This window comes from Pocillopora verrucosa, chromosome 14 (assembly GCF_036669915.1).
Source record: "Pocillopora verrucosa isolate sample1 chromosome 14, ASM3666991v2, whole genome shotgun sequence".
In the NCBI taxonomy this organism is placed as follows: domain Eukaryota; kingdom Metazoa; phylum Cnidaria; class Anthozoa; order Scleractinia; family Pocilloporidae; genus Pocillopora; species Pocillopora verrucosa.
This window is the reverse complement of record NC_089325.1, coordinates 4,264,664-4,287,831: the sequence shown is the minus strand read 5'-3', so window position 1 is coordinate 4,287,831 and position 23,168 is coordinate 4,264,664. Positions and strand designations below refer to the sequence as shown.

Here is a 23,168-nt window from a genome sequence, read left to right as displayed (position 1 = left end):
GAAGGGCTAACGCTCGAAACGTCAGCTTTTTAACTCTTTACGGTAGCCAATTTACGTTTTAAACTCATTTGTTAACACTAAATTACCTGAAATTAGAAGATCCTCGCAGCAAAGAACACTACTGAAACTAGTAGTTGTAAGTAGGACCTGAAAAAAATTTCAGGCCCGTACGGGATTTGAACCCATGACCTCTGCGATACCGGTGCAGCGCTCTACCAATTGAGCTAACAAGCCAACTGGGAGCTGGTCAATGAATTGGGTACAAATAAACATCCGAGTGAATGAAGATTTAGATATATGAAAATTCACATATTTGCACTGCGGTGGAAAGATGAAATTAGAAGATCCTCGCAGCAAAGAACACTACTGAAACTAGTAGTTGTAAGTAGGACCTGAAAAAAATTTCAGGCCCGTACGGGATTTGAACCCATGACCTCTGCGATACCGGTGCAGCGCTCTACCAATTGAGCTAACAAGCCAACTGGGAGCTGGTCAATGAATTGGGTACAAATAAACATCCGAGTGAATGAAGATTTAGATATATGAAAATTCACATATTTGCACTGCGGTGGAAAGATGAAATTAGAAGATCCTCGCAGCAAAGAACACTACTGAAACTAGTAGTTGTAAGTAGGACCTGAAAAAAATTTCAGGCCCGTACGGGATTTGAACCCATGACCTCTGCGATACCGGTGCAGCGCTCTACCAATTGAGCTAACAAGCCAACTGGGAGCTGGTCAATGAATTGGGTACAAATAAACATCCGAGTGAATGAAGATTTAGATATATGAAAATTCACATATTTGCACTGCGGTGGAAAGATGAAATTAGAAGATCCTCGCAGCAAAGAACACTACTGAAACTAGTAGTTGTAAGTAGGACCTGAAAAAAATTTCAGGCCCGTACGGGATTTGAACCCATGACCTCTGCGATACCGGTGCAGCGCTCTACCAATTGAGCTAACAAGCCAACTGGGAGCTGGTCAATGAATTGGGTACAAATAAACATCCGAGTGAATGAAGATTTAGATATATGAAAATTCACATATTTGCACTGCGGTGGAAAGATGAAATTAGAAGATCCTCGCAGCAAAGAACACTACTGAAACTAGTAGTTGTAAGTAGGACCTGAAAAAAATTTTCAGGCCCGTACGGGATTTGAACCCATGACCTCTGCGATACCGGTGCAGCGCTCTACCAATTGAGCTAACAAGCCAACTGGGAGCTGGTAAATGAATTGGGTACAAATAAACATCCGAGTGAATGAAGATTTAGATATATGAAAATTCACATATTTGCACTGCGGTGGAAAGATGAAATTAGAAGATCCTCGCAGCAAAGAACACTACTGAAACTAGTAGTTGTAAGTAGGACCTGAAAAAAATTTCAGGCCCGTACGGGATTTGAACCCATGACCTCTGCGATACCGGTGCAGCGCTCTACCAATTGAGCTAACAAGCCAACTGGGAGCTGGTAAATGAATTGGGTACAAATAAACATCCGAGTGAATGAAGATTTAGATATATGAAAATTCACATATTTGCACTGCGGTGGAAAGATGAAATTAGAAGATCCTCGCAGCAAAGAACACTACTGAAACTAGTAGTTGTAAGTAGGACCTGAAAAAAATTTCAGGCCCGTACGGGATTTGAACCCATGACCTCTGCGATACCGGTGCAGCGCTCTACCAATTGAGCTAACAAGCCAACTGGGAGCTGGTCAATGAATTGGGTACAAATAAACATCCGAGTGAATGAAGATTTAGATATATGAAAATTCACATATTTGCACTGCGGTGGAAAGATGAAATTAGAAGATCCTCGCAGCAAAGAACACTACTGAAACTAGTAGTTGTAAGTAGGACCTGAAAAAAATTTCAGGCCCGTACGGGATTTGAACCCATGACCTCTGCGATACCGGTGCAGCGCTCTACCAATTGAGCTAACAAGCCAACTGGGAGCTGGTCAATGAATTGGGTACAAATAAACATCCGAGTGAATGAAGATTTAGATATATGAAAATTCACATATTTGCACTGCGGTGGAAAGATGAAATTAGAAGATCCTCGCAGCAAAGAACACTACTGAAACTAGTAGTTGTAAGTAGGACCTGAAAAAAAATTTCAGGCCCGTACGGGATTTGAACCCATGACCTCTGCGATACCGGTGCAGCGCTCTACCAATTGAGCTAACAAGCCAACTGGGAGCTGGTCAATGAATTGGGTACAAATAAACATCCGAGTGAATGAAGATTTAGATATATGAAAATTCACATATTTGCACTGCGGTGGAAAGATGAAATTAGAAGATCCTCGCAGCAAAGAACACTACTGAAACTAGTAGTTGTAAGTAGGACCTGAAAAAAAATTTCAGGCCCGTACGGGATTTGAACCCATGACCTCTGCGATACCGGTGCAGCGCAGTTGGCTTGTTAGCTCAATTGGTAGAGCGCTGCACCGGTATCGCAGAGGTCATGGGTTCAAATCCCGTACGGGCCTGAAATTTTTTTCAGGTCCTACTTACAACTACTAGTTTCAGTAGTGTTCTTTGCTGCGAGGATCTTCTAATTTCATCTTTCCACCGCAGTGCAAATATGTGAATTTTCATATATCTAAATCTTCATTCACTCGGATGTTTATTTGTACCCAATTCATTGACCAGCTCCCAGTTGGCTTGTTAGCTCAATTGGTAGAGCGCTGCACCGGTATCGCAGAGGTCATGGGTTCAAATCCCGTACGGGCCTGAAATTTTTTTCAGGTCCTACTTACAACTACTAGTTTCAGTAGTGTTCTTTGCTGCGAGGATCTTCTAATTTCATCTTTCCACCGCAGTGCAAATATGTGAATTTTCATATATCTAAATCTTCACTAAATTACCTGTTATACTCTCCCTCCGATCTGCGGCAGCCTCGTTTCTATGTATTTTCGTCCCCAGGGACTCTTCATCAAACGTCCCGAGGACTAAAACAATGCTAGAACGTCGACAGTCGGATCTTAAAGTTCGACAAGCTTACTATTACAAACGCTAGAGCATCACGCTTCCACACGTCATTGCAGGGTCCATTATATGGAAAAAAACATGATTGTCTCATCACGACAACTCCCTGATCATGAGTTTCAAAGCGCGTTAAAAAAAAGGTAGTTTAAACATATTCATGCGAACAGAAAGTTTAGAACCGTTGTAAAAGACAGAATACAGATGCGGAAAGAGAATTAAAAGCACGTTAAGACTGGTTGTGTAAAGAAAACGTTAAAGGTCGTTGAGGAACACTAAAGATTCGTAAAGAGAATTAACGGCGCGTAAAGATTGATTTTGCGTAAAGAATGTTAAAGAATCTTAAAGTTTCGTAAAGAACAGTGAGTAAAGATGCGTAAAGAATATTAAAGACGCGTAAAGTGTCAAAAGCGAAACTGGTCAAAATACCTTGATAATTCTACTGAAGATGTATGAGCCATAATTATTTCACTTCTTTGAGTATTTCTCCAAATATAAATTGGTTAATTATATCCATCTTGATCCTTATCCTTTATGAACAATTAATATCCTCTACGCAGTCTTTACGCTTTCTCTGCAATTACGCATCTTTAGGGAACGTGGAACTTGTCCCTAAAGAAGAGGCTTTATATTTACGTTTCTTTACGCAAGAGTTAAAGATGCGTAAATTTGCGATTTCATGCTGTGTTAAACTCATTACTCAAGCAGCGGCAGGTTAATAAGCCAAAGAAACAGTTATGTACGTATTCCGTCTTACCTGAAATCTTGAACTGTAATTCATAATGACTTTTTAAATTGCTGTTTTTAATTATTTTTATTTTCGCTTGTTTACGTCTTATTTGTTTTGTGCGGAAGATTTTGTTTGTATCACAACAAAATTTAGCTGATCCCCCTCTTGGACTATGTTGTATCATAATGCTCCCTCTCATTAGTAGTAAATTTTTGCATGCACTGACTTGGAATACTTTACTTCTGCTAACGAGTTAAAGAACAGAGACTTTCTCCACAACTGAAAGTCCAAATTCTTGAGGGATAATTTCCTTTTGAATGACTTCAATCCAGCAGTGCCGTTGCTGGCAAATTTTGATCTGAGAGGTAAAAATAAATGACATGATGGTGGAAAGGGTGAGGTAAGATTCGTGATAAACATGTATCGTCGCGAGTCTCAAGTTACGAGAATTTCAAACCGGTCTGGTCCGGTCCGTTCCGGAGACTACCCACAGAAATATTTCAATGGCGCTGGCTTCCTTGCTCAAGGTACTAGTTATTGTTTATTAATCTGCTGAGAAGTGGATAACTTGGGGGGGGGGGGGATCACATGTTTTACACTGGGAACGGAGGAGGGATAAGTCTTCGCCAGCAGAGTTTGAAGAGGGGACTATAGGGAATCGCCAGTAAATTAATTGCCAATGAGGGGGGAGGGGTGGGCTAGATTAATGTTATCGCGACACAATCCAAATCCTCCGTTATCCTCAGGCGGAAATAATTACCGGTCGATAAGTATCTCTAGTTAATGTCTGAAGATGAACGAAATCACTGACTTCTACAAAGGATCTGCAGAGTTGTGCGTTTTAACAATCACAGAGATACATTTGAACGCTTCTTTTCTTGTTAACCAATTGCAAATAAATTGTCTTAAACTCATACACGTAGTGACAAAACTTTTTTTGTCGTTGTTGTTGTTTTGCTTCTTTTACACTGTTCTGCCTGACAACGTAGTAATAACCATATCCTTCTGGTGATTGATTTGCCTCAGAATTCAAACTCCTCCTTGTACTGTGGGCCACCATTTAAACCGACATATATTAAAAGCCATTTTCTTTCACACTCGAAAAACAAACTAGTTTCTGAGGATACGAGATAAATACAGGAAGATATGAAATTGCAATAATACGGTGATAAGTATTGTTTTGGGAAACTAAAAGAAAAATGAACAGCTTTAAAAAGTCTAAGATCTAAAGCGTTTAAAACTCACGAAGTAAGGTAGTTCATAACATGGCTTCGGGTCGAAGTCTATCTTTTGCGTCTAAACATCTTTTTATTAGGTTGCTAAAATCAAAACACGTCTCAAGTCCTTGGCCTTGAATTGTAGTCGATGATAACATTGTATTAAACTGATCCTCTCTCACTCTTGTCTATAGTACTTACTATATCATGGCCCATGAGATGCACTTAGGACGTATTTGTAGGGATTGACCCTCCTCTCAGTTCTGGAGCTATAGACATCTGCTAACTGCACTTAAAATAATGTGGATCCCTCATTTCTACTCAGATGTTGCTCAAGTTTTGTTATCTTTATAATTGTTCGCCACCACGCGCTATTGTTTTGGTGTGGAAGCTAAATCTTCATCTAGTCCAAACACACTTGACGCACTGAGATGGAGATCACTTGGAAAATCGAGTGAAAGTTAGCTAACAGCAGGGGCATTTTGTGATTGACTGTTATAAATAAAACAAAGTAACCACAAGGAGCCCATGAGATCTCAAAGTAAATATATGTTTTAGCGATCTTATACTCACTTGAGGGTGAAAACAGGTTGCAGTTAGCTTTATTGCTTTGTATCTGAATGGCTGGGGGAATGGTGCGAAGTTTATGGACCAATCACATAGTGAAGTGAGGCAACACTAACGCAGATTGTAGAGATAACGCACGTGGTGGCGGGCAATTATGAAAATAACGCAGATTACTCTAGCTGCTCAAATGAATACCACTCTATATTCAACACATTGAGGTTTGAGTTATCTCTAGGACGATGAGCAAAATATTCACCGAAGATTCAAACGATCAGGCTGCGGGAACCTTCAAAGGATGCGAATCCAAATGTCAGCCGGACAGCTGCTTGTCTTGGGTGGTGTGTGCTGCATCAACGATGTCGATAGCCATCACTGCTGCTATATCGTACAGCTTTGGGTTATTGCTCCCCCCTTTGACGGAGAGCTTTGAGGAAACGCGACAAGCCATAGGTAAAATGACTTACAAAACCTCGCTCTTTTTTTATTCAAAGACGTAGAATTCGTTGTTGAATTAAAGCTCGTCTTCCTTGCAGCCCTGAGAGCAGTTCTGGACGAAGTTTTCTTTCTATCTAAGGAGCATTGTTATTTTCTTAGATCTGGTGTGTTCTATTCAGTACGTACCGAGTAATTTACATTCCGAGTTTCACACCGTCTCACCATAAACCGTGAGGGTGATTTGGCGTAATTCATCAGTATTCCATTAGTAGGCGTTGGATATGAGATGGTAAATGGCCAACGAGGTGCGTAGCGCCGAACTGAGTACAACTAATCTCGTATCAACAAGCGCGAATGGAATGATTGTTTTATTATCAAATTTTTATTAAATCCTGAACGCTTGGATATTTGGGGCTCTTTTTCAGCATCGCAACAGTTGGCGTAGTGCATTTCCATAGAGGGTGACTTGGAATATGAGCTGATAACTAGAATCGAGTGAACCAATCAGAAAACTAGAACTATAATATTCGGAGTCGAAAATTATTTCGGTTTGGGAAGAAGAAAAAACTTACCCTATCGAAGTATTTGTCTCACCTCTATATATATACAAGCCTGTGCTCCGTAGCCCTCTAATAAAATTTGCCCCCATGCTGGCATGTCTGCCTTTCGACATTATCGCCGAAACAAGCGTCAAATTCCTTGCGAACGGATTTCTTAAAATTGAACTTAAGGTTCACTCTCATGGCTATGCTGGCTTCTTTATTTCATTATTTGTTTATTTGTTTCATTTTCGTTACTCTGGTGGTCTTTGTCTTTATTTAGTCCCCAAGAACAATAATAATTTGGTTTATGAGCGAGTCACCTCGCCGAAACATCTCCCTATTGGATCGTATAGTCTAGTCATAGTATATGTGAATCACCTTCAACGCCAAAGACAATTAAAAAATGAAACACATTCCAAAAGATACTTGATAATAACTCTTAAAATGTATTAAAAGCACTATATGGCGAGTTGGCAAATTTTTAATTCGAAGTTTTAGAATGCTATCCACAATTTAATTTTCTCTCCAGCTTGGATCGGTTCTTTGTACATGGCGAGCGGTTGCATCTTCAGCCCCGCAGGTTGCTTCATCAGCGATCGTTTTGGTCACAGGTTCACCGCCGTCATGGGTTCGTTTCTCGGGGTAGTCGGGTTCTTTCTTGCCTCGTTTTCCTCAAAACTTTGGATGATGTACCTAACGTTTGGTGTTTTATCAGGCATTGGGCATGTGATGGTTTACAACTCCTGTTACTTGATGGTTCTTCTCCATTTTGTCAAATGGCGCTCGGTGGCTGTCGGTATTGTTTCGTCGGCACCGGCCATTGGAATGTTCGTGACCACCCTGGTCACGCAGTTTGTATTAGACAAGTGGGGATGGCAATGGACAATAAAAGTGTTCGGTTTGCTAAATTTGATTTGTGGCTTGTGTGCAACTGTCTTTGCACCCCTCGATAATGGCCTCGACGAAATCTCTGACAGCGAATTTACGACTCGCAAGTCGAGGAAGAAAGAAGCAGCAAGTCAACGAAGCTCGCTTCTCGAGAACTATCCATTTGTAATCATATCAACGTCACTATCTGTGGTTCATTTCAGCTATTTCGTACCAATCATGCACATAGTAAGTACGCGTCTCCTTTTTAAGTTGAAAAAATTTTTTATGTCACTCTTCGGCTGACCGTTGTTAAAAACCTAAACCAAACTAATCCCAGTTACAAATTAATACTCAGTACGAGGTAACAGAAAGGAAATTACCTGAGCGCGGGAAAACGCAGGCAAGGTGACAAGTGACCGACTGCTACGAGTTTTGCATCTGATTGGTTGAGAGGTTGGCGGGAGTTTACTGAACCAACAATATATTGTAGCATAGCATAAACAATGTGCTTATTATCAAATATCAGTTGAAAATTGCTATAGTAGTCGAAAAATCATGAATTGAAAGCTTGTCACATTGGTCCTTTCGCTCGTATGAGAGACCGAGAAGGTTATTCTACTTGCAACATCTCGACATCTTAAAGCAAAAAGGTAAAGAGAGGAAAGAGGAAATAAATTAAGGCAGTCAAATATGGGAATATTCGTTCGTTAAAAACCAAATGTCTAGAGATCAAATGGTCAGTTTTTAACCCACGGGGCGGCGCAACCTGAAACTTGAACTGAGTACTCGAGCTCATTGTAGTTTCCTTTGCAATTTTTTAAGTCCGTAATCGATTTTTTTTAAAAAAAAGTCTTCAGTCCAACTCATTATTCCCGCACGAAGCGCGATCCCGATAATGCGACTGGTGAATATCTCGTGAATCTGTGTTCCCAACGTCTTTTGCATCTTTTCCTTCTCCTTTGTTATGACTTCAGGTAAAGCATTGCAAACAAGAGCTTCGTATACCTGGAAACAAAGCCTCCATGCTGTATACCTACATGGGAATAACGTCCTTCATAAGCCGCCATCTATTTTGCAAGTTGGGAGACTTAAAGTATCTGAACAGATTCCATCTGTATCAAGGGGGTATGACTATAAGTGGGCTGTGTGTACTTTGCTTACCATTGGCAAGATCGTTTGGATCGATTGCAGCGATATTTACAGTTTTTGGACTGATGGATGGAGCAATGAATGGCCAATATGCCTTGCTGCTTTTGGAATGCACAGGACGACGCCAAGTCAACCGAGCTTGGGGATATATGATGCTCTTTTCCGGTTTAAGCGTTGGCCTCGGTTCTCCCTTAGCTGGTGAGCTCCATTGTTCTGGCTTTAATATTTGTTTGCCTGACTGATAGAAAGTCAAACTTACTTCAGGAGTCCTAGCTTGTTTTACCTTCGAGATAGGGGCATTCCGAACTGAAAATTCCGAAATGAATCTGATAAGTCTTTTGACCAAGATGAAACACCACGTCAGAACAGCCATGAAAATTTTTTCGCAAGAATTTGACAATGATTATTGCTGCAATGTTTTTTAATTTCATCACGGTTGAGAACAAGATCATGCATGCATAAACCAAGCTTGCGCATGAACTGCATTCTCAGAACTTTTAAATTTGTTTTATCTCAATGTATCTGCTCATTTCTAACAGGTCTGATGGCAGACGAGCTCGGCTCGTACATCACCCCATTTTACACGGCAGGAGCAATACAAATCGCAGGGGCGTCGGTCACTTCATTGATGACTTGCGTTAAAAGAGGATTACCAGAAGAGGCCGAAACACAAGCATCCATTGACGAAGAACTTTTGGTTACAGAAAAGCTTACAGTCGTTTAGAAATGGTCTAGGTATAGGTTCGAGCAATGAATCCATCGTGAGACCATGGAAAGAACAACCTAGAACTTTTTCAAATCATTTTTGTTGCCAAGAGCAAACTTAGAACATGCGTTTGAAGATTGCGCTAATTTCTCGACGAAATATACTATTAGAAATCAACTGATAGTAACTGCAAGTGAAACAAAAAGAAAGTAAATGCCAGCCTGTTCCAGGCGTTCAGTCAGGCGCGTCGATCGACCCATTGGGGGCCCGTTTCTCAAAGGACCTGGTAACTTAACGGGCCCGCAAAACTGTTCTGTTTTCATTCAAGATGGGGTTTAGAATGTTTTGAAAATTATGCAATAAAACTATCAGCTGAACAAACAAAATGGACTGGTTAGGGTGCCATAACCATATGCCTTTCTATTTTTGAATTTTGATTTTAAAATGTAGCTTTGGGCCCGACCGATAAGTTAACGGAACTTTCGAGAAACGGGGCCCACTGGTGGGGGCCCGTTTCTCGAAAGTCCCGGTTACTTAACGGGCCCGTAAAGCTTAGCTTAAAGAGAGTACAAAGCTTAGAGCTGAGCTAAAGCTGTCACGCCATCTGCCAAATTGTATCATGTCCGACTTTTTCATACACCTTGAGTAGTTTGATTTCCGATTGCCATGTTAAAAAAAAATGCGTGTTTTGTTACCACAATTCAAGAAGTGGGGAGAAGTACTCGATACGTCTCATGTTTCTTCCTACACTTCTTTCGTGCTCTAGCTTCTTCTTGCGTGCTTAGAGCATATTCAAGGCTTCGCTATTTGTTAAACAAAATCTTTGCTTTCATTTTTGAATTAGCTCAACCAAAAAATACAGCAACGTGGCTGAAATATGATGATCCATCGACTTTTCTAGAGGAGCCATTTACAAACGGAAATCCATTAGCGAAGTTAATGCATTTTCCCTGAAAACATGCCATAAATAAACGTAAAAAAGAACAAGCAGATAAAAGATAAGACAATCACACAATAAATACTGACACAATCTTAGAAATAAATTCTGTAAATGGAAACTAGTCAAAATCTAACAATAAAACGAAGCCCTTAACAAAGCTTAAAAATTGGGACAGATTTCGCTGATGGGGGCCACTTGACAAATTTTATATTTTGTATTTTGTCTTACCTATGACAAAACACAATTCAAAAGAAATTTGCTCTGATAGGAAAGGATTAATTCATAGACACGCTATGGTTGTGGACATGTTCCACCAAAAAGTGTGTCGTCTCGTAACGCATTGCGCTTCTTACTTTTTTCTTTGTTTTTTCACGGATTTGCATTTTAAATTATGGCTTTTCTTCGCTACATTGTATTGAAAACGACTATCGCTGCAGATGGCCTAAAGTACTTCCGACCAGCATCTGACCTTGGACTGTGACAAAAACGAAAGCCAACACCAAAACAATAGGCAAATAGGCAAGGAAAAAAGCAAATTATTAAATGCTAGCTACGAAAATCCACTGTTTGCTGAGAACTTCATTTTCTTTTTCTCGTTTTAATTTCTGTTGGTTTCAGTCTATCAGTTTACAATTCCGTGCGTCACCAATGCGATTTCTGCCTGTGTTGACATTGTAGGTTGTCAAGGAGAGTTGTCTCTACTTTGCAATATGAACTCGAACGGAAGATATAACCAGACCCAGGACACTGAAGAAGCGTCTGGAAAACACATTGATGACAGTGTTGTTGTTCGCTTCAAAGGCTAGATCATCCTGTGAACTTCAACGATCATCAATCTCTGCAGCGAGATTAATTTTCATTTCCGAGTCGATGTAAATTATTAATAGTTCATTCTGAGGGTGGAAAGCGATAGAAACTGAGGTATGTCATATAACTTGTTTGTTACACCAGAGATTCGTATTACGTAAGCGATCATCAAGACCTTTGAATTTTCCTCTCCTTGTCGATGACCTTAGGAAACAACATTTCAATTTCTCCTTTTGTAGCGATAATGTTCGAATGACATAGTTTCCTTTCAAGGGAGTTCTGATCGTAGTACTTAACTCACAAGAAATATTCAACTCCTGGTTTCATTCAGAAAGAAAAGTACTAATATTGGAATTCCGAAATGGCCTATTGCGATGTAGAAACTTCATGCACGTGCTGTGACACGTGCATGGATACTCTGTGATAAGGGACAATCTGACGAACACTATTGGGAGGAGAATTTTGAGGAACAACTCTAATGTGCTCACCATTCCTTTTTTTTTCGTTGTTGTTTGTTTGGTTGTTGCAGTTTTTTTTAAATTTTATTTTTGATACGTGGAGCTATGTTTGGCAAATATTGGCAGACGCAACCTCTTTCCACACAGGCGCGTGACCAGCACGCGATAGCACAACCGCAATCAAAGCTCTTTGTTTCTTAAAGCTCTCGCGGCGCACGTACAAAAATTTTTTCGCTGCCTTTTTCACAGGCAGCCCAAGCTCACTTCTCGAGAAATTAATTCATGAAAGCGTCACGCGTTGTGTGACTCAGTGTTAATTTGAAAACGTTATAAGGAATAGTATTGGGGGCGAAATACGGTCGATTTACAACTATAAATAATTCGTAATAAAAATAAACTTACTCACATCCTATGTGTCCGCCGTGGTATCTGGCAATTTCTGCCGTTTTAAGCTTGTTTTGCCATCACTGTTACTCCTGTTGTAAGACTTCGAGACGCTTTCATGAGTTAATCGTTTGCTTTTTCTCGAGAAGGGAGCTTGAGCCGCTTTTGCTTTTTTCGAACTCGCGCAATGGACTTCGCCGAAAAGAAGGGACTGCTCGTAGTCTACGTTTATCGAGTTTTAGATGCACTTAGGAGGTTTGGAAAGCACACAAGAAGCTAGAGTTGCTGTCGGTAGTTGGGACTTAGTCAAAGGTGACCACGACCGCTAAATGCAGGTTTGACTATAGTTGGATGAACCTATGTGGCAAAAACGAACTCAAGGGGCTATAAGAACATCTCCAGGCTGAGCGCATGTAACTTGCAAGTGCCAAATTCAGTGGCATTCACTGGAAAAAGTTACTCCTTATTCAATGTACATGCATGTGCGACAGCTTAAATAGTTCTTTGAGTGAAATTAAGTAATTACAACAACAAGACACCCCGATTCCTGTCTAAAGACTTTAATTGAAGTTTTCCTTTCATGCAATGAGATGTTTTTTTCGATTTACTTTAAGCAGTGAGATTGAATCGATCGAAGACCAACAAATAGCTGAAAGCAACTTTAAATTTTCAGATTTCTTAGATTACCGAGAAGCCTAAAGATATAGGCCTGGACAAAAATTGTTTTTTACCGAAAATTTTCTCGTCTTGACTCGACAAGTGGTAAAACGACCTAGAATACCAGAGAAGAAAATCTTCAGCTGAAATCACCAAAATAAGCTTAATTGCCTAGACAAGTTAAGCTCTTTCTTCTTACCAGTGAACGAGAATGTTTCTGTGTTTATATCAAATATATCAACTAAACGAATGATTTCTTTGAAGCACATTGAAAACACAATCATGGTGAACTCACCTGCTCAAGATTCCAGCCAAGAAAGTCAGATGGTAGTAGAAAAAAAACCTACATGCCGTCCGGACAGTTGTTGGTCGTGGGTAGTGTGCGTGGCCTCAGTCATTTTAGTCATAATTGTATCGGGGATCGGCTATAGCTTTGGCTTGCTCCTTCCTCCTCTGATGGAAAGCTTTGGAGCATCCAGGCAATCTACAGGTAATGGAAACATAAAAAATATTCAACAATTTTAATTTCAATATTAGGTGACTCGGCATATGAGCTGATAACCGAAGATGCATGACCCCTAGAAATGCATATAAGGGGTGAATATATATATTCATGAACCCTACCTCTGCGGCAGTTTTACATATTTCAAAGTCACAATGTGATCATAAAAGCACCTACATAAAATTCATTTTCAGCCTGGATTGGATCGTTAAACCTCGCTTTTGGTTATGTCTTAAGTCCTCTGGGTTCTCTGATCAGCGATCGCTTTAGCCACAGGGTCACTGCCATGGTGGGAGCCCTCACAGGGGTCATTGGATTTTCTCTGGCGTCTTTGTCTCCTAAACTGTGGATGATGTACCCGACGTATGGACTCATGTCAGGCTTTGGCCATAGGATGATTTACAACTCTTGTATGGTAGCCATCGTGGACTACTTCGTTAGACGGCTCTCTTTGGCCGTTGGTATAATGACGTCCGCGACAGCCATAGGCATGCTTGTTATGACTCAAGTCACCCAAGGCTTGCTGGATACAATTGGATGGCAAGGCACGCTACAAGGGTTTGCAGGTTTCTATTTGCTATGCGGTTTGTGTTCGCTTGTTTTTGTACCAGTGGACCGCTCAGAGAATAACAAGGGTGGCATGGCTGCGGATGAAAAAGCAGAGGAGAAAGAAAATTCATCTCTCTTTGGAAATCGTCCTTTTCTCGTCCTGTTGTCTTCATTCATGGTTGTTAATATAAGCTTCTTTGTTCCAGCCGTACACATCGTAAGTATTATTATACACCACTAATTGTTTTTAATACTCGAGCTGTAATGAATGGACAGAAGAAAATTTTGGCCACTTTTCAACCATTCCCACTTTTAAAAGTGGAAAAGCGACGCGCCCAACTTATTCAATGGTTTTAACTCTCCTGCTGCCAAACACTTATTGCGTTTCTAGCCAGTCCTTGAAATTTGGCCGTTCATCATCAAAACAACAGCCTTTTTGATGAAACTACCGTTGATTCTCAAAGCTAGTGGACATGACAATTTCTAGGAATAAGAGAAAAAGAGAAAGAAATATCAGTTGGTCACCAGACTGGTGATTGTGTAATCATCTGAGTGAAAAAAATCTTTAAAAGAACCAGTTTCAATTAAAGAGGTTGAAGTTCGGGTGTGTACAAGTGAAGTCCTATCAAAGTTAAGCGTGGAGCTGTTTACTAGTAGTCCCATGCGCAATCCAAGTCGTGCCATCATATCATTACCTTGTCGTAGGTAGTTGCGCAAATAAAGTCGAAAATGCGTTGAAAAGTTAATGACAATTATTTAATTAAATTAAATTTCTATTGCACAAATATCAATATAAAATTTTCATGAAACGCAAGCCACCAAAAAGTGCACGTTGGAAAAGTGGGAAAGCGACGCGCCCGATTTATTGTGTGGCTGTAACTCTCCTGCTGCTAAACACTTATTGCGTTTAAACTAAAACCGACCCATCGGACTTGGAATGAGTGAACCACTGCATATTTCTCCGTAGATTAAGCACTGCGAACAAGAACTGAACATTTCTGGAGACAGAGCTTCTATGTTATTCATATATTTGGCGACAACGTCCTTCTTCAGTCGTCATTTATTTTGCAAACTTGGAGAGTTTCGTCACTTCAACAGGTTCCATATGTACCAGGGAGGTATGACAATCAGCGGATTGTGTGTCATATGTCTTCCATTAGCAACGTCATATGGATCTTTGGTAGCGATTTTTACAGTCCTCGGCCTCATGGAAGGATCTTCAATGGGTCAATTCTCTCTCTTACTTTTAAAATGCGTCAAACAACGCCAATTCAATCAAGCTTGGGGCTACTTGAACTTCTTCATGGGCATTACTATATCCATTGGACCACCATTGGCTGGTGAGCTTCTCTGATTCTAAGAAATTTGTTTTGCTTATCGTGGGTATGACGATAAATCACAAGTGAATTAATGTTTAAACGTTGATTGGTTGATGTATAATTTTTCTTTTCCTCTCTTTTCCTTTAAGTGGATTATTGTTTTCACTTTGCGTTCTAATAGACTCTTTCTGACAGTTTTTCCCCTCTAATTACCTGTTTCATATAGTTCAATTTTTCTTTTACACGGCGGTAAATATCTGAAAATCATATATGTGAATGCGGTTTAAGAAATGAATTTGGAAGCGATCTTCCCAGTAATGAACACTACTTAAGCAGTACTGAAAATGAGGCCTAAAAAAATCTAGGGCTGTAGAGGATTTGAACCCATGACCTTTGCGATATCGGTGCAGTGCCCTATTAACTGAGCTAACAAGCCAACTGGGAGCTGGTCATTACGTTAGTTCGTAATAAACCCGTGAATTGATGAATAAATGCCTTAAAATTATTTATTTTCACTACTACATAAGAAGTGTTCATTACTGCGAATATCGTTTCTAAATTCACATTCATTCAGTAGAATGTGCTCTATCGTTTGTAAACTGCCAAAATATCGGGAGCACAAGGCTTAATTTTGCATTACTTTTTGTGTTTAGGTCTAATGGCAGACAAGCTTGGCTCCTACACTATCCCATTTTACACTTCGGGTGTGGTGCTGATAACAGGCGCGTCAATCATCTCACTGATGCCGTTTGTAAAGCAACATGCTGACTTTGAAGAAGAAAAAGAGGTGCAATTTTACAAGGAAGAACTTTTAGTAACTGAAAGAATAACCACACTTTAGGTTAAATGGCGGAGAAAACAGGCAAAGGAAAGAATAAACCTTTGATGAGGATTATGATGATGACGGTATTGAAAGAAACTTTTTCTTGTGAAACATGATTACATTGCCACCCTTTGTTGGCAAAGACAAACAATAGAGAGAATGTACCTGAAATAATGGTAAAAGTAAAAAAAAAATTGCCGTAATTTCTTATCATTTTAAGAAAAAGAATAGAAACTTTTCGTTTTAGGGTTAACTTTTAAACGACGGGTCATAATCCACGACGACGCATGTGTAAAAAATATGCAAACCACATGTATTCAAGTGTTCACGCTGTTTTCATGGATTTGTATTTAACAGCTTTAATTCGCTTCATTAGATGCAGATTGTAGAACATTATTGTTCATTTCGCTGGAGCAGGCATCGGGTTGCAAAGTAAACTTGATATTAAATTCGTTCCCACCTTAAGATTGAAGAGGATATTTAGAGGGAATCGTAGATGGGTTAAGTTTTGATCACTGGGTTATACCACGGAACACGTCCAGAGCAAAAATAAGCCGTAATCTCCATAAATTAAAAGTCTTCCCAATTGACTTGCCATATTGGCAATCGGCCCGTCATTTTTGATAAGATGCATGCTCCTCAAACTCCTAAAGCCCTGCCAACGTCACGAAATTTGAACACATATTGAACCCCTCTCATTACTCCTTCTTACGCTTCGCATATCTTAAAGTAAAATGAGCTCAATTATCTATCCCCTCCCCCCTCAACGCTATTTTGTTTACAAACGCTGGATCATTTAAAAGTTTATTGTTAGGTTCAACACAAATCGGTAAACTGATGGTGAATCAAAATAACGCCCGGAAGCAATGCGACTACTCAAGTCATGAAAGGGGGTTGAGGAAAATGAGAACGGCAAATCCAAAAACTCCGAGAATGATGCCAAGAAAAATGGCTGAATCAAGGTTACTTACGCGCAATTCATCGAGGTTGACATGGATACAGAAAAATATGCCGGTGATAACATGAATGACTGTCCAAGGGATCCCGTGTTCTGGATGATCTTCTCTGATGGGCATTTCGATGGATCAAAGCAGAACGAATTGATGGGGAGAGGAGAGAAAAACAAGGGGCACCATTTCTTAGGCGTTTCAAGAATCAAGACGGGAGCTGCAGCGACCCCAGTTCTCGTGGTCCTTGAGATATGATTCGATGAAGTCATGAAAAGTATACCGGGTACATGTTGGTTTGACAGAAATTTTTATTAGTGGTCCCTAAATCATTACTAGCGCCTGGGCACAAGCAAATGAGCATCTACTTGTCTTTGATGGTGATTTCGTTGATAAGAGTTGATGGTTTTCACGAAAATATTTTTTCAAGGTAATTTATTTTACGCGATAATTTATAAGATTTACCTCCTAACGATAAAAAATGGCTGGTCCCTGATACAAAGTAACCAGTATTATTTTAGGGCACATAAAAAGTAGCCGATCTAATTTAATTTTAAGAAAAAAAAGTCACTTTCGCTAAACGACCTGACTGAATAACTCATAAGTGAAATCAGATATTTTCGTGGTCACTGTTGCTTCAGAAGTGTTCATCAGTTCTTACAATACAGTAACTTTTTCCATGATTAAAAGCTCTTCAACGGCTGACTTAACAATGCGACCGTCACTTTCTCCTGATTTTTGTTTTACACAGGTCATCAGCTGAGTGATTGAGGCCCCTGCTATCAGCACCGCACCCGCAGTGAAAAATGGGATAGTGTACGAGCCAAGCTCGTCAGCCATGAGACCTATCACAAATTGGAAAATATCAAAAAGTTATTACATATCAAAAATAATAAAAAAGTTATTACATAAGCATGTACGAGTGGGTGGGTGGTCAATGATACAGGTTTCATTGAAACAATCTCGTATCCGTGAAAACTGATTGCAACCTTTGGCTCGAACTTACCGATTAACGGAGGTCCAATAGTGGCGCTGATCCCTGCAAAAAGCATAATATAACCCCACGCGCGGTTTACTTTTTGATGTCCCACGCATTCCAACACAAGCAGAGACTGTTGCCCCGCCATTGCTCCATCCATGAGTCTAAACCCAATTAATGGCATCAGTATGGAAACAAACGACCTTGCTACTGGAATGCATAAGATACATAGTCCACTGATAGTCATTCCAACTTGATAAAGATAGAATCTATTAACGTACGGAAAGTCTCCCAATTTGCAGAAAATATGTCGACTGATAAAGGATGCCACAGCCATATATGTATATAACATGGAAACATGCTTTTCGGACATATGGAGTTCCTGCACACAGTATTTTGCCTGAAGAATAATTAAAATGATAAAAAGGCTGGTCAGAAGTGGAAACTACGTCTTCTCCATTAACGGCTCATGAGTAGGGATCGGAAAAGCACAAAAGAAGTGTTGCCTGTTTCGAGATGAATCAAAGCTTACATTTCGGTCTGTGTCCCTGAATGATTTTTTGTTTGCACGTCTGTGCACCTACCTGCCCGCTATCAGGTTATCATGAAGTGCAAGTCAACTAAACAAAAATATCAAACTGATACTTACTATGTGTATAGAGGGAACAAAAAAACTCATGTTAACAACAGCGAAAGAAGTAAGCAAAATCAGAAAATTGCTGTTTCTGAATAGAGATGAAGTGGCTGATTCTTCGTGTTCGATTCCGAGTTTCTGAGACTTAAATTCGCTGTTGTCTTCTTCAAACTGTTCCCGAGGTATGAACACAGTTGCACACAATCCGCAAAAAAAAAACAAGATGGCGTATCCCCTCATTGTCCCCGGCCATCCAAACGTACTAAGGAACACGTCAGTGATTTGGGAAACGACAAACATGCCAATGGCTGGCCCGGAAGCAACAATACCAACAACTACTGACCGCCATTTTACGAAGTGCTGCAGAATCACCAAATTACAAGTACTGAAAATCAACCCATGCCCAATCCCAGACATTAAACCAAATGTTAGATACATCATCCACAGATGGGAACTCCATGAAGCAAAGATGAAACCAATAATTCCTGAGAGGGATCCCAGAATGGCGGTAAACCTGTAGCTGAAACGATCATTGATGTAAGAAGACAACGGAGCAACAAGAAAGGCGAATCCTACATACAATGTACCAATCCACGCTGCAATGCAAAAGGCTGAAAGTTAGTGTATTGTTGGAAAAATTTCTAACACTCCTTGCACAGTTCATACTTTCTTTATTTCTTTTCTTAAAAACTCAAAACAACTTGCTAGCTCGGGGTATAACGCAACAACTACAGGAACATGTCGGTTTTCAGCTCATAAAGGCGACAATTGGCAAGCTGTTAATATTTGACGAACGTCTTACTTCACCAGTGAGTCACATTGAATTACGTGAAACAGTTCCCGCATACTAAGTAATGCACCATCGGTTTGTTGACTCATTCGAAAACAAATTTCCACCTAAAATTTCATACTTTTGCGGTAAGATCAGCCAAAACAAAAACAAGATTGGTAATGTAGAAATTATAAAGAAACCGTTGCTTAGATTAGAATTACACTTAAAAGATAACTAAATAGAAAGTAGCCCTTGAAGTCTGTTACATAACAACAAAATAAACAGAGAATTATTCGAGCCGTTCATATAAGTCAACTGATTATAAATTCAGTGCGGAATGAAAAATTTACACCTTAAATCGCCTTACAGAAAGAGGTGTTGAACGTGCTAAATTAAAAAAATTAAGAATTACTTTCTTGATCGAGAGTTCGATATGAAATTAACATAAAAACAAACCTGTAAAGAATCGAAAGTATAAGAAGTAAGAATTTCCAGGAATTCATGCGCGAGATTAATTTTTTTAGCAGATCAAACGACTCTCCTACTCATCAAGCGCCGATTGAAATATATCTTACCGCAAGATAATTGAAATGCTTCACGGCAAGTTTTAATCATGGTAGAAACTGATGTCAAACTCGCGATGGGATAATATGCCATAAGCACTAACAAACTTTTGTGGAGTTAAATGGACCATTTTCTCCCAGAAAAAAAAATATAACAATCACTCTACTTACAAAGTAAGACCGCCATCTAAATAGGAAATCATCAACTTCTTACAATATTTTTTTTTAACTGAATGGCTTATGCTAATATGTTATTTCCATTCATATTTCCAACACCGTGGTAATGAAGCTCTTACAATGCTTTAAGGTAAGATCTGTTTTGATTTTGTCGTTTAACAGTATAGAAGATTAAAAAGTATGATCGGTCGGTCAATGTTGTCGTTGTTGTTATTTGGTCAGTGTTGGGTGATGGGTGCTGGACACATGTTCTATTCAAGACGGATAAAGCTGATGTTTTATACCTTTGCCACTTACCTGTTTCTTGTCGGGAAGCCTCAAACGCATCCATCAAAGACGGTAACAGTAAACCATAACTAAATGCAATCCCGGAAACGACAATAACTGACATCAGTGATGCTGCACAAACAAACCACGATCGACAGCAGTCCTGGTACCATCTTGAATTGTTTTCCAATGCTTCCCCTACGTCCGATCGGACTACACTTTGTCTTGTTAAGCATTTCGACATCTTTGTAAAGTGTATGTAGTAGCTCTAGGAGACTATTAAATGAAATTCAGGAAAGAATCATGTCGCAAGCTTTACACTTATCGTATTGTTTAACCAAAATCAGTAATCAATGAACACCGTCGAATCATCACGAGGCCGATAAGTTTGTTCAACCAACTTCCCACGTGGGTTATTACGCCGGTAAACCCATAGTGAGAGTGGTCTCTTGCTTAAATAATAGACGGTAAAAATACGGACGGAGAGCAGAGCAAGGAAATGGTTGCTATGAAAGACCCAAACTCTGATTTTCTTCTTTCTTTGAGAATGAATTTTAGCAACGAGCATTAAGAGCATCGGATCTTTTTGTTCGTTTTGAAGAACGTTTAATTTGTTTAATTTTTGCTGTTCTGTTCTTTTGCACACACTTTGTAACAAGAGGAGTTTCACTTGTTAATTTTACTGGACTTACGCTATTGAAAAACATAAATTCAACATGGAACTTTTGCTAAGCTCAGCAAAGCGTAAATACTACCTGTTGTTGTTGCTATATCTGTAATTATAGTTAAACTTTAACCGTTACCTGTCCTAGACTTTTCTTTAGTTGTTATCTACCTGTGCTGTTTTGAAAGTGATAAATCTTGTAAGAGGCGAAATTCCTTTCTAGCCAATTGTAGCTATAAAAATGTCTCAGATAATTCAAGCTTAACCTTGTATTCCTTTACTGAGATAATTAATACCATTACCTAATCCGTTGTAATTTAGGCTTAAATAGAACTGCGTTGTAAAGTATCTTGGGTAAGTACTTTGGTGTATCTGGACATACCAAGACCGAGGATTAAAACGTGATTGAAGCGAAGTTTACTGCGAGACTATTTTGTCTTAAGGGTAGTCAACAGCCGCAACAGATTCCAACCTTCGCGCTGCCTGCGAGTATTCCCCAGGAAGAGCCCTTTCAGTAAGAGTTTATTTGAGTTTTCCACGTCCATCCTGTTATTTGCAAGGGCAAAAAACCTGTTTTCACAGCCTTACGCCATCGATACGATGCTCAGAATTGAAAAGTATTTCGAAGGCTAGAAGCCAAAATAAACACTAGAAATAAAAACTTTACTGATGGTTTCCATATATTACGAGCGGAAGTTTTGCTTATTAATCGTTATTTACCTCGCCCCCCTACGAAGATCGATAAATATTACGTAACTAGCAAAATATCCACGCGAATGATATGTTATATCATCGAGTTTAAGTTATCAATTTCTAGTTATATAACTATGGCTTAAAAGAGATATCGATATCTTTTGGAACGAGATCGCTGACTGTACAATTGACGGTGTCTTTAAATACATATATATATATATATATATATATATATATATATGTATATTTTTGAGATAGGAAAAAAACAAAGAGAATATGCTTTCGTTCTTACAAGCCTGTTTCGTGATTACTCTCTCATCAGGGGATTCTATATTTACATATATATATATATATAAACAAAGCTATAGCCGAAAGAATTAAAAAAAAAAAAGTCCATTGACGATCTGTTGCCTTTTTTCTTCAATTCCCCTCAAGACGGATGCGACAACCCTGTTTCGCATATATTGCCATTTGGGTAAAATACTGCAAGCCACGAGTAACCGGAAGTCGACCCAGAATATATAATCGTGGAACTGTCACACAACAAGCGAGCCTCACTAAGCAATAGTCGAGAATTTCGAGGCTATTTACGATCTTATAGTACTTCTTAATAGATGTACAATAGTTTGGGGATTCATTCCTTGCATTCGTCAAAAAAAAAAAACAACCAAAAAAAAAAGTAGAATAAGATCGAAATCACTCTGCCGGTATTTTGCTCTTGTGGAAATTCTGACCGGCAGCTTGTCACAAAAACACGATCTTAAAAAAAAAATGTTTTTAGTCCAGTTTATATTTAAATTATTCCCCGATTGAAATTTTCCTTGGAGTGAAAATGTTATATCGTCACTTACTTGACATAAGTTGAGTAACCAAGTTGAATCCAGATAGAATTGGACAGCGTGTTATAAATACCCGCACCGACTTAATGAGAAACAGGCCTGATGAGGAACGGTGATATTTTCGGTTTCAAAGTGACGCAACAAAAACCAAAAGGAGAATGGCTATAAAGGCAAAGTGGTCAAACCACGGTTAGGGACCAATCGTTATTCATCCCCTGGCGAGCGAGGGGGCGGAGAATTTTAGAATGGATCAAATCAACGGTCCCTCAATAACTTTTTAACTGACACCCTAACATCAGTAGGCATATTCTCTATACTGTTCTCTATATATTTCCTAAGGTGATGACAAGGAGAATGTGTATAGCAATCATGAGCTTCTATGATAGGTGATAATTTTTTATTTTCCTGACTTTGACACGTGAATTAGAGATTACTTTCGATGCTTGTCACTCTTAGAGGTCAATGGGTTACATAACAGCCTAATTAAAGTGTTTTTCTCGTTATTGTGCTGTTTAAAACCTTTTTTCAATAAATCAGAGTTAAGCAGATTGTTACTCGCCTAAACGTTTATCAGGATAGCGTTTTCCTCATCGACGACTGAGTGTGAACCGGTGATATTTCTAGTACCCTTTAAACGCAACCGCAAACAAAAAATCCGTAGAATCTCCAAATTCGCGGTCTTCAGCTACAGCAAAGTCAATACACAATTCATGTAACATTGCGCTTATCTGGATGAAAATGGAGATTCCTCGTCATGATTTAATACAATGATGACAACCTTTTAAGACTCCCTTTCAAAATACACAAACGGTCACATTGTTCGTGTGGGTCCCTGTGTATTGGTATTTGTCATGGCGTCAATTAACCTCCTAGAACACGATGGAATCACAACAAACGCCGGAACAAGTTACGACTTTCTCTGCACGTGCATTCCCCAGCTAGGGGCGCACGTGAACCCCACACGTGCATTCTGCACGGACCATCTT

General features: G+C 39.5%; 3 protein-coding genes across 5 annotated transcripts; 2 read left to right on the top strand and 1 right to left on the bottom strand.

Moving 5' to 3' along the window:
- The first annotated feature begins 5,745 nt into the window (after positions 1 to 5,745).
- LOC131795153 (monocarboxylate transporter 13-like) lies at positions 5,746 to 9,226 on the top strand. Its single transcript, XM_059112725.2, has 4 exons — positions 5,746 to 5,956; positions 7,013 to 7,599; positions 8,328 to 8,700; positions 9,042 to 9,226. Exons 1-4 carry the CDS (start codon positions 5,746 to 5,748, stop codon positions 9,224 to 9,226), a joined length of 1,356 nt encoding a protein of 451 aa, XP_058968708.2.
- Positions 9,227 to 10,775: 1,549 nt separating this feature from the next.
- LOC131795129 (monocarboxylate transporter 10) lies at positions 10,776 to 16,221 on the top strand. Its single transcript, XM_059112701.2, has 5 exons — positions 10,776 to 11,069; positions 12,719 to 12,944; positions 13,151 to 13,722; positions 14,473 to 14,845; positions 15,478 to 16,221. Exons 2-5 carry the CDS (start codon positions 12,737 to 12,739, stop codon positions 15,663 to 15,665), a joined length of 1,341 nt encoding a protein of 446 aa, XP_058968684.2. The 5' UTR covers positions 10,776 to 11,069; positions 12,719 to 12,736; the 3' UTR covers positions 15,666 to 16,221.
- Positions 16,222 to 16,899: 678 nt separating this feature from the next.
- On the bottom strand, positions 16,900 to 22,377 carry LOC131795100 (monocarboxylate transporter 10). 3 transcript variants are annotated; one of them, XM_066161329.1, is made up of 6 exons: positions 22,195 to 22,377; positions 20,953 to 21,196; positions 20,017 to 20,262; positions 18,223 to 18,803; positions 17,601 to 17,973; positions 16,900 to 17,439 (listed from the first exon to the last, which is right to left on the bottom strand). In XM_066161329.1, exons 3-6 carry the CDS (start codon positions 20,228 to 20,230, stop codon positions 17,252 to 17,254), a joined length of 1,356 nt encoding a protein of 451 aa, XP_066017426.1. In that variant the 5' UTR covers positions 20,231 to 20,262; positions 20,953 to 21,196; positions 22,195 to 22,377; the 3' UTR covers positions 16,900 to 17,251. The 3 variants fall into 3 exon arrangements, with proteins under 3 accessions (XP_066017426.1, XP_066017427.1, XP_058968657.2); XM_066161330.1 differs by having other exon boundaries at positions 21,033 to 21,196; XM_059112674.2 differs by lacking the exon at positions 20,953 to 21,196.
- Positions 22,378 to 23,168: the final 791 nt, after the last annotated feature.

What these genes read in the sequence shown, in the direction of transcription:
- LOC131795153 (XM_059112725.2), top strand. Translation starts at nt 5,746, where the DNA reads ATGAGCAAAATATTCACCGAAGATTCAAACGATCAGGCTGCGGGAACC. An exon ending in GGAAACGCGACAAGCCATAG is followed by an intron (nt 5,957 to 7,012) that starts GTAAAATGACTT and finishes TTTTCTCTCCAG; the next exon opens with CTTGGATCGGTTCTTTGTAC. An exon ending in CCTCGGTTCTCCCTTAGCTG is followed by an intron (nt 8,701 to 9,041) that starts GTGAGCTCCATT and finishes CATTTCTAACAG; the next exon opens with GTCTGATGGCAGACGAGCTC.
- LOC131795129 (XM_059112701.2), top strand. Translation starts at nt 12,737, where the DNA reads ATGGTGAACTCACCTGCTCAAGATTCCAGCCAAGAAAGTCAGATGGTA. An exon ending in AGCATCCAGGCAATCTACAG is followed by an intron (nt 12,945 to 13,150) that starts GTAATGGAAACA and finishes ATTCATTTTCAG; the next exon opens with CCTGGATTGGATCGTTAAAC. An exon ending in TTGTTCCAGCCGTACACATC is followed by an intron (nt 13,723 to 14,472) that starts GTAAGTATTATT and finishes ATTTCTCCGTAG; the next exon opens with ATTAAGCACTGCGAACAAGA.
- LOC131795100 (XM_066161329.1), bottom strand. Translation starts at nt 20,230, where the DNA reads ATGTCGAAATGCTTAACAAGACAAAGTGTAGTCCGATCGGACGTAGGG. An exon ending in TTGTTCCCTCTATACACATA is followed by an intron (nt 17,974 to 18,222) that starts GTAAGTATCAGT and finishes ATTATTCTTCAG; the next exon opens with GCAAAATACTGTGTGCAGGA. An exon ending in TATTGGACCTCCGTTAATCG is followed by an intron (nt 17,440 to 17,600) that starts GTAAGTTCGAGC and finishes AATTTGTGATAG; the next exon opens with GTCTCATGGCTGACGAGCTT.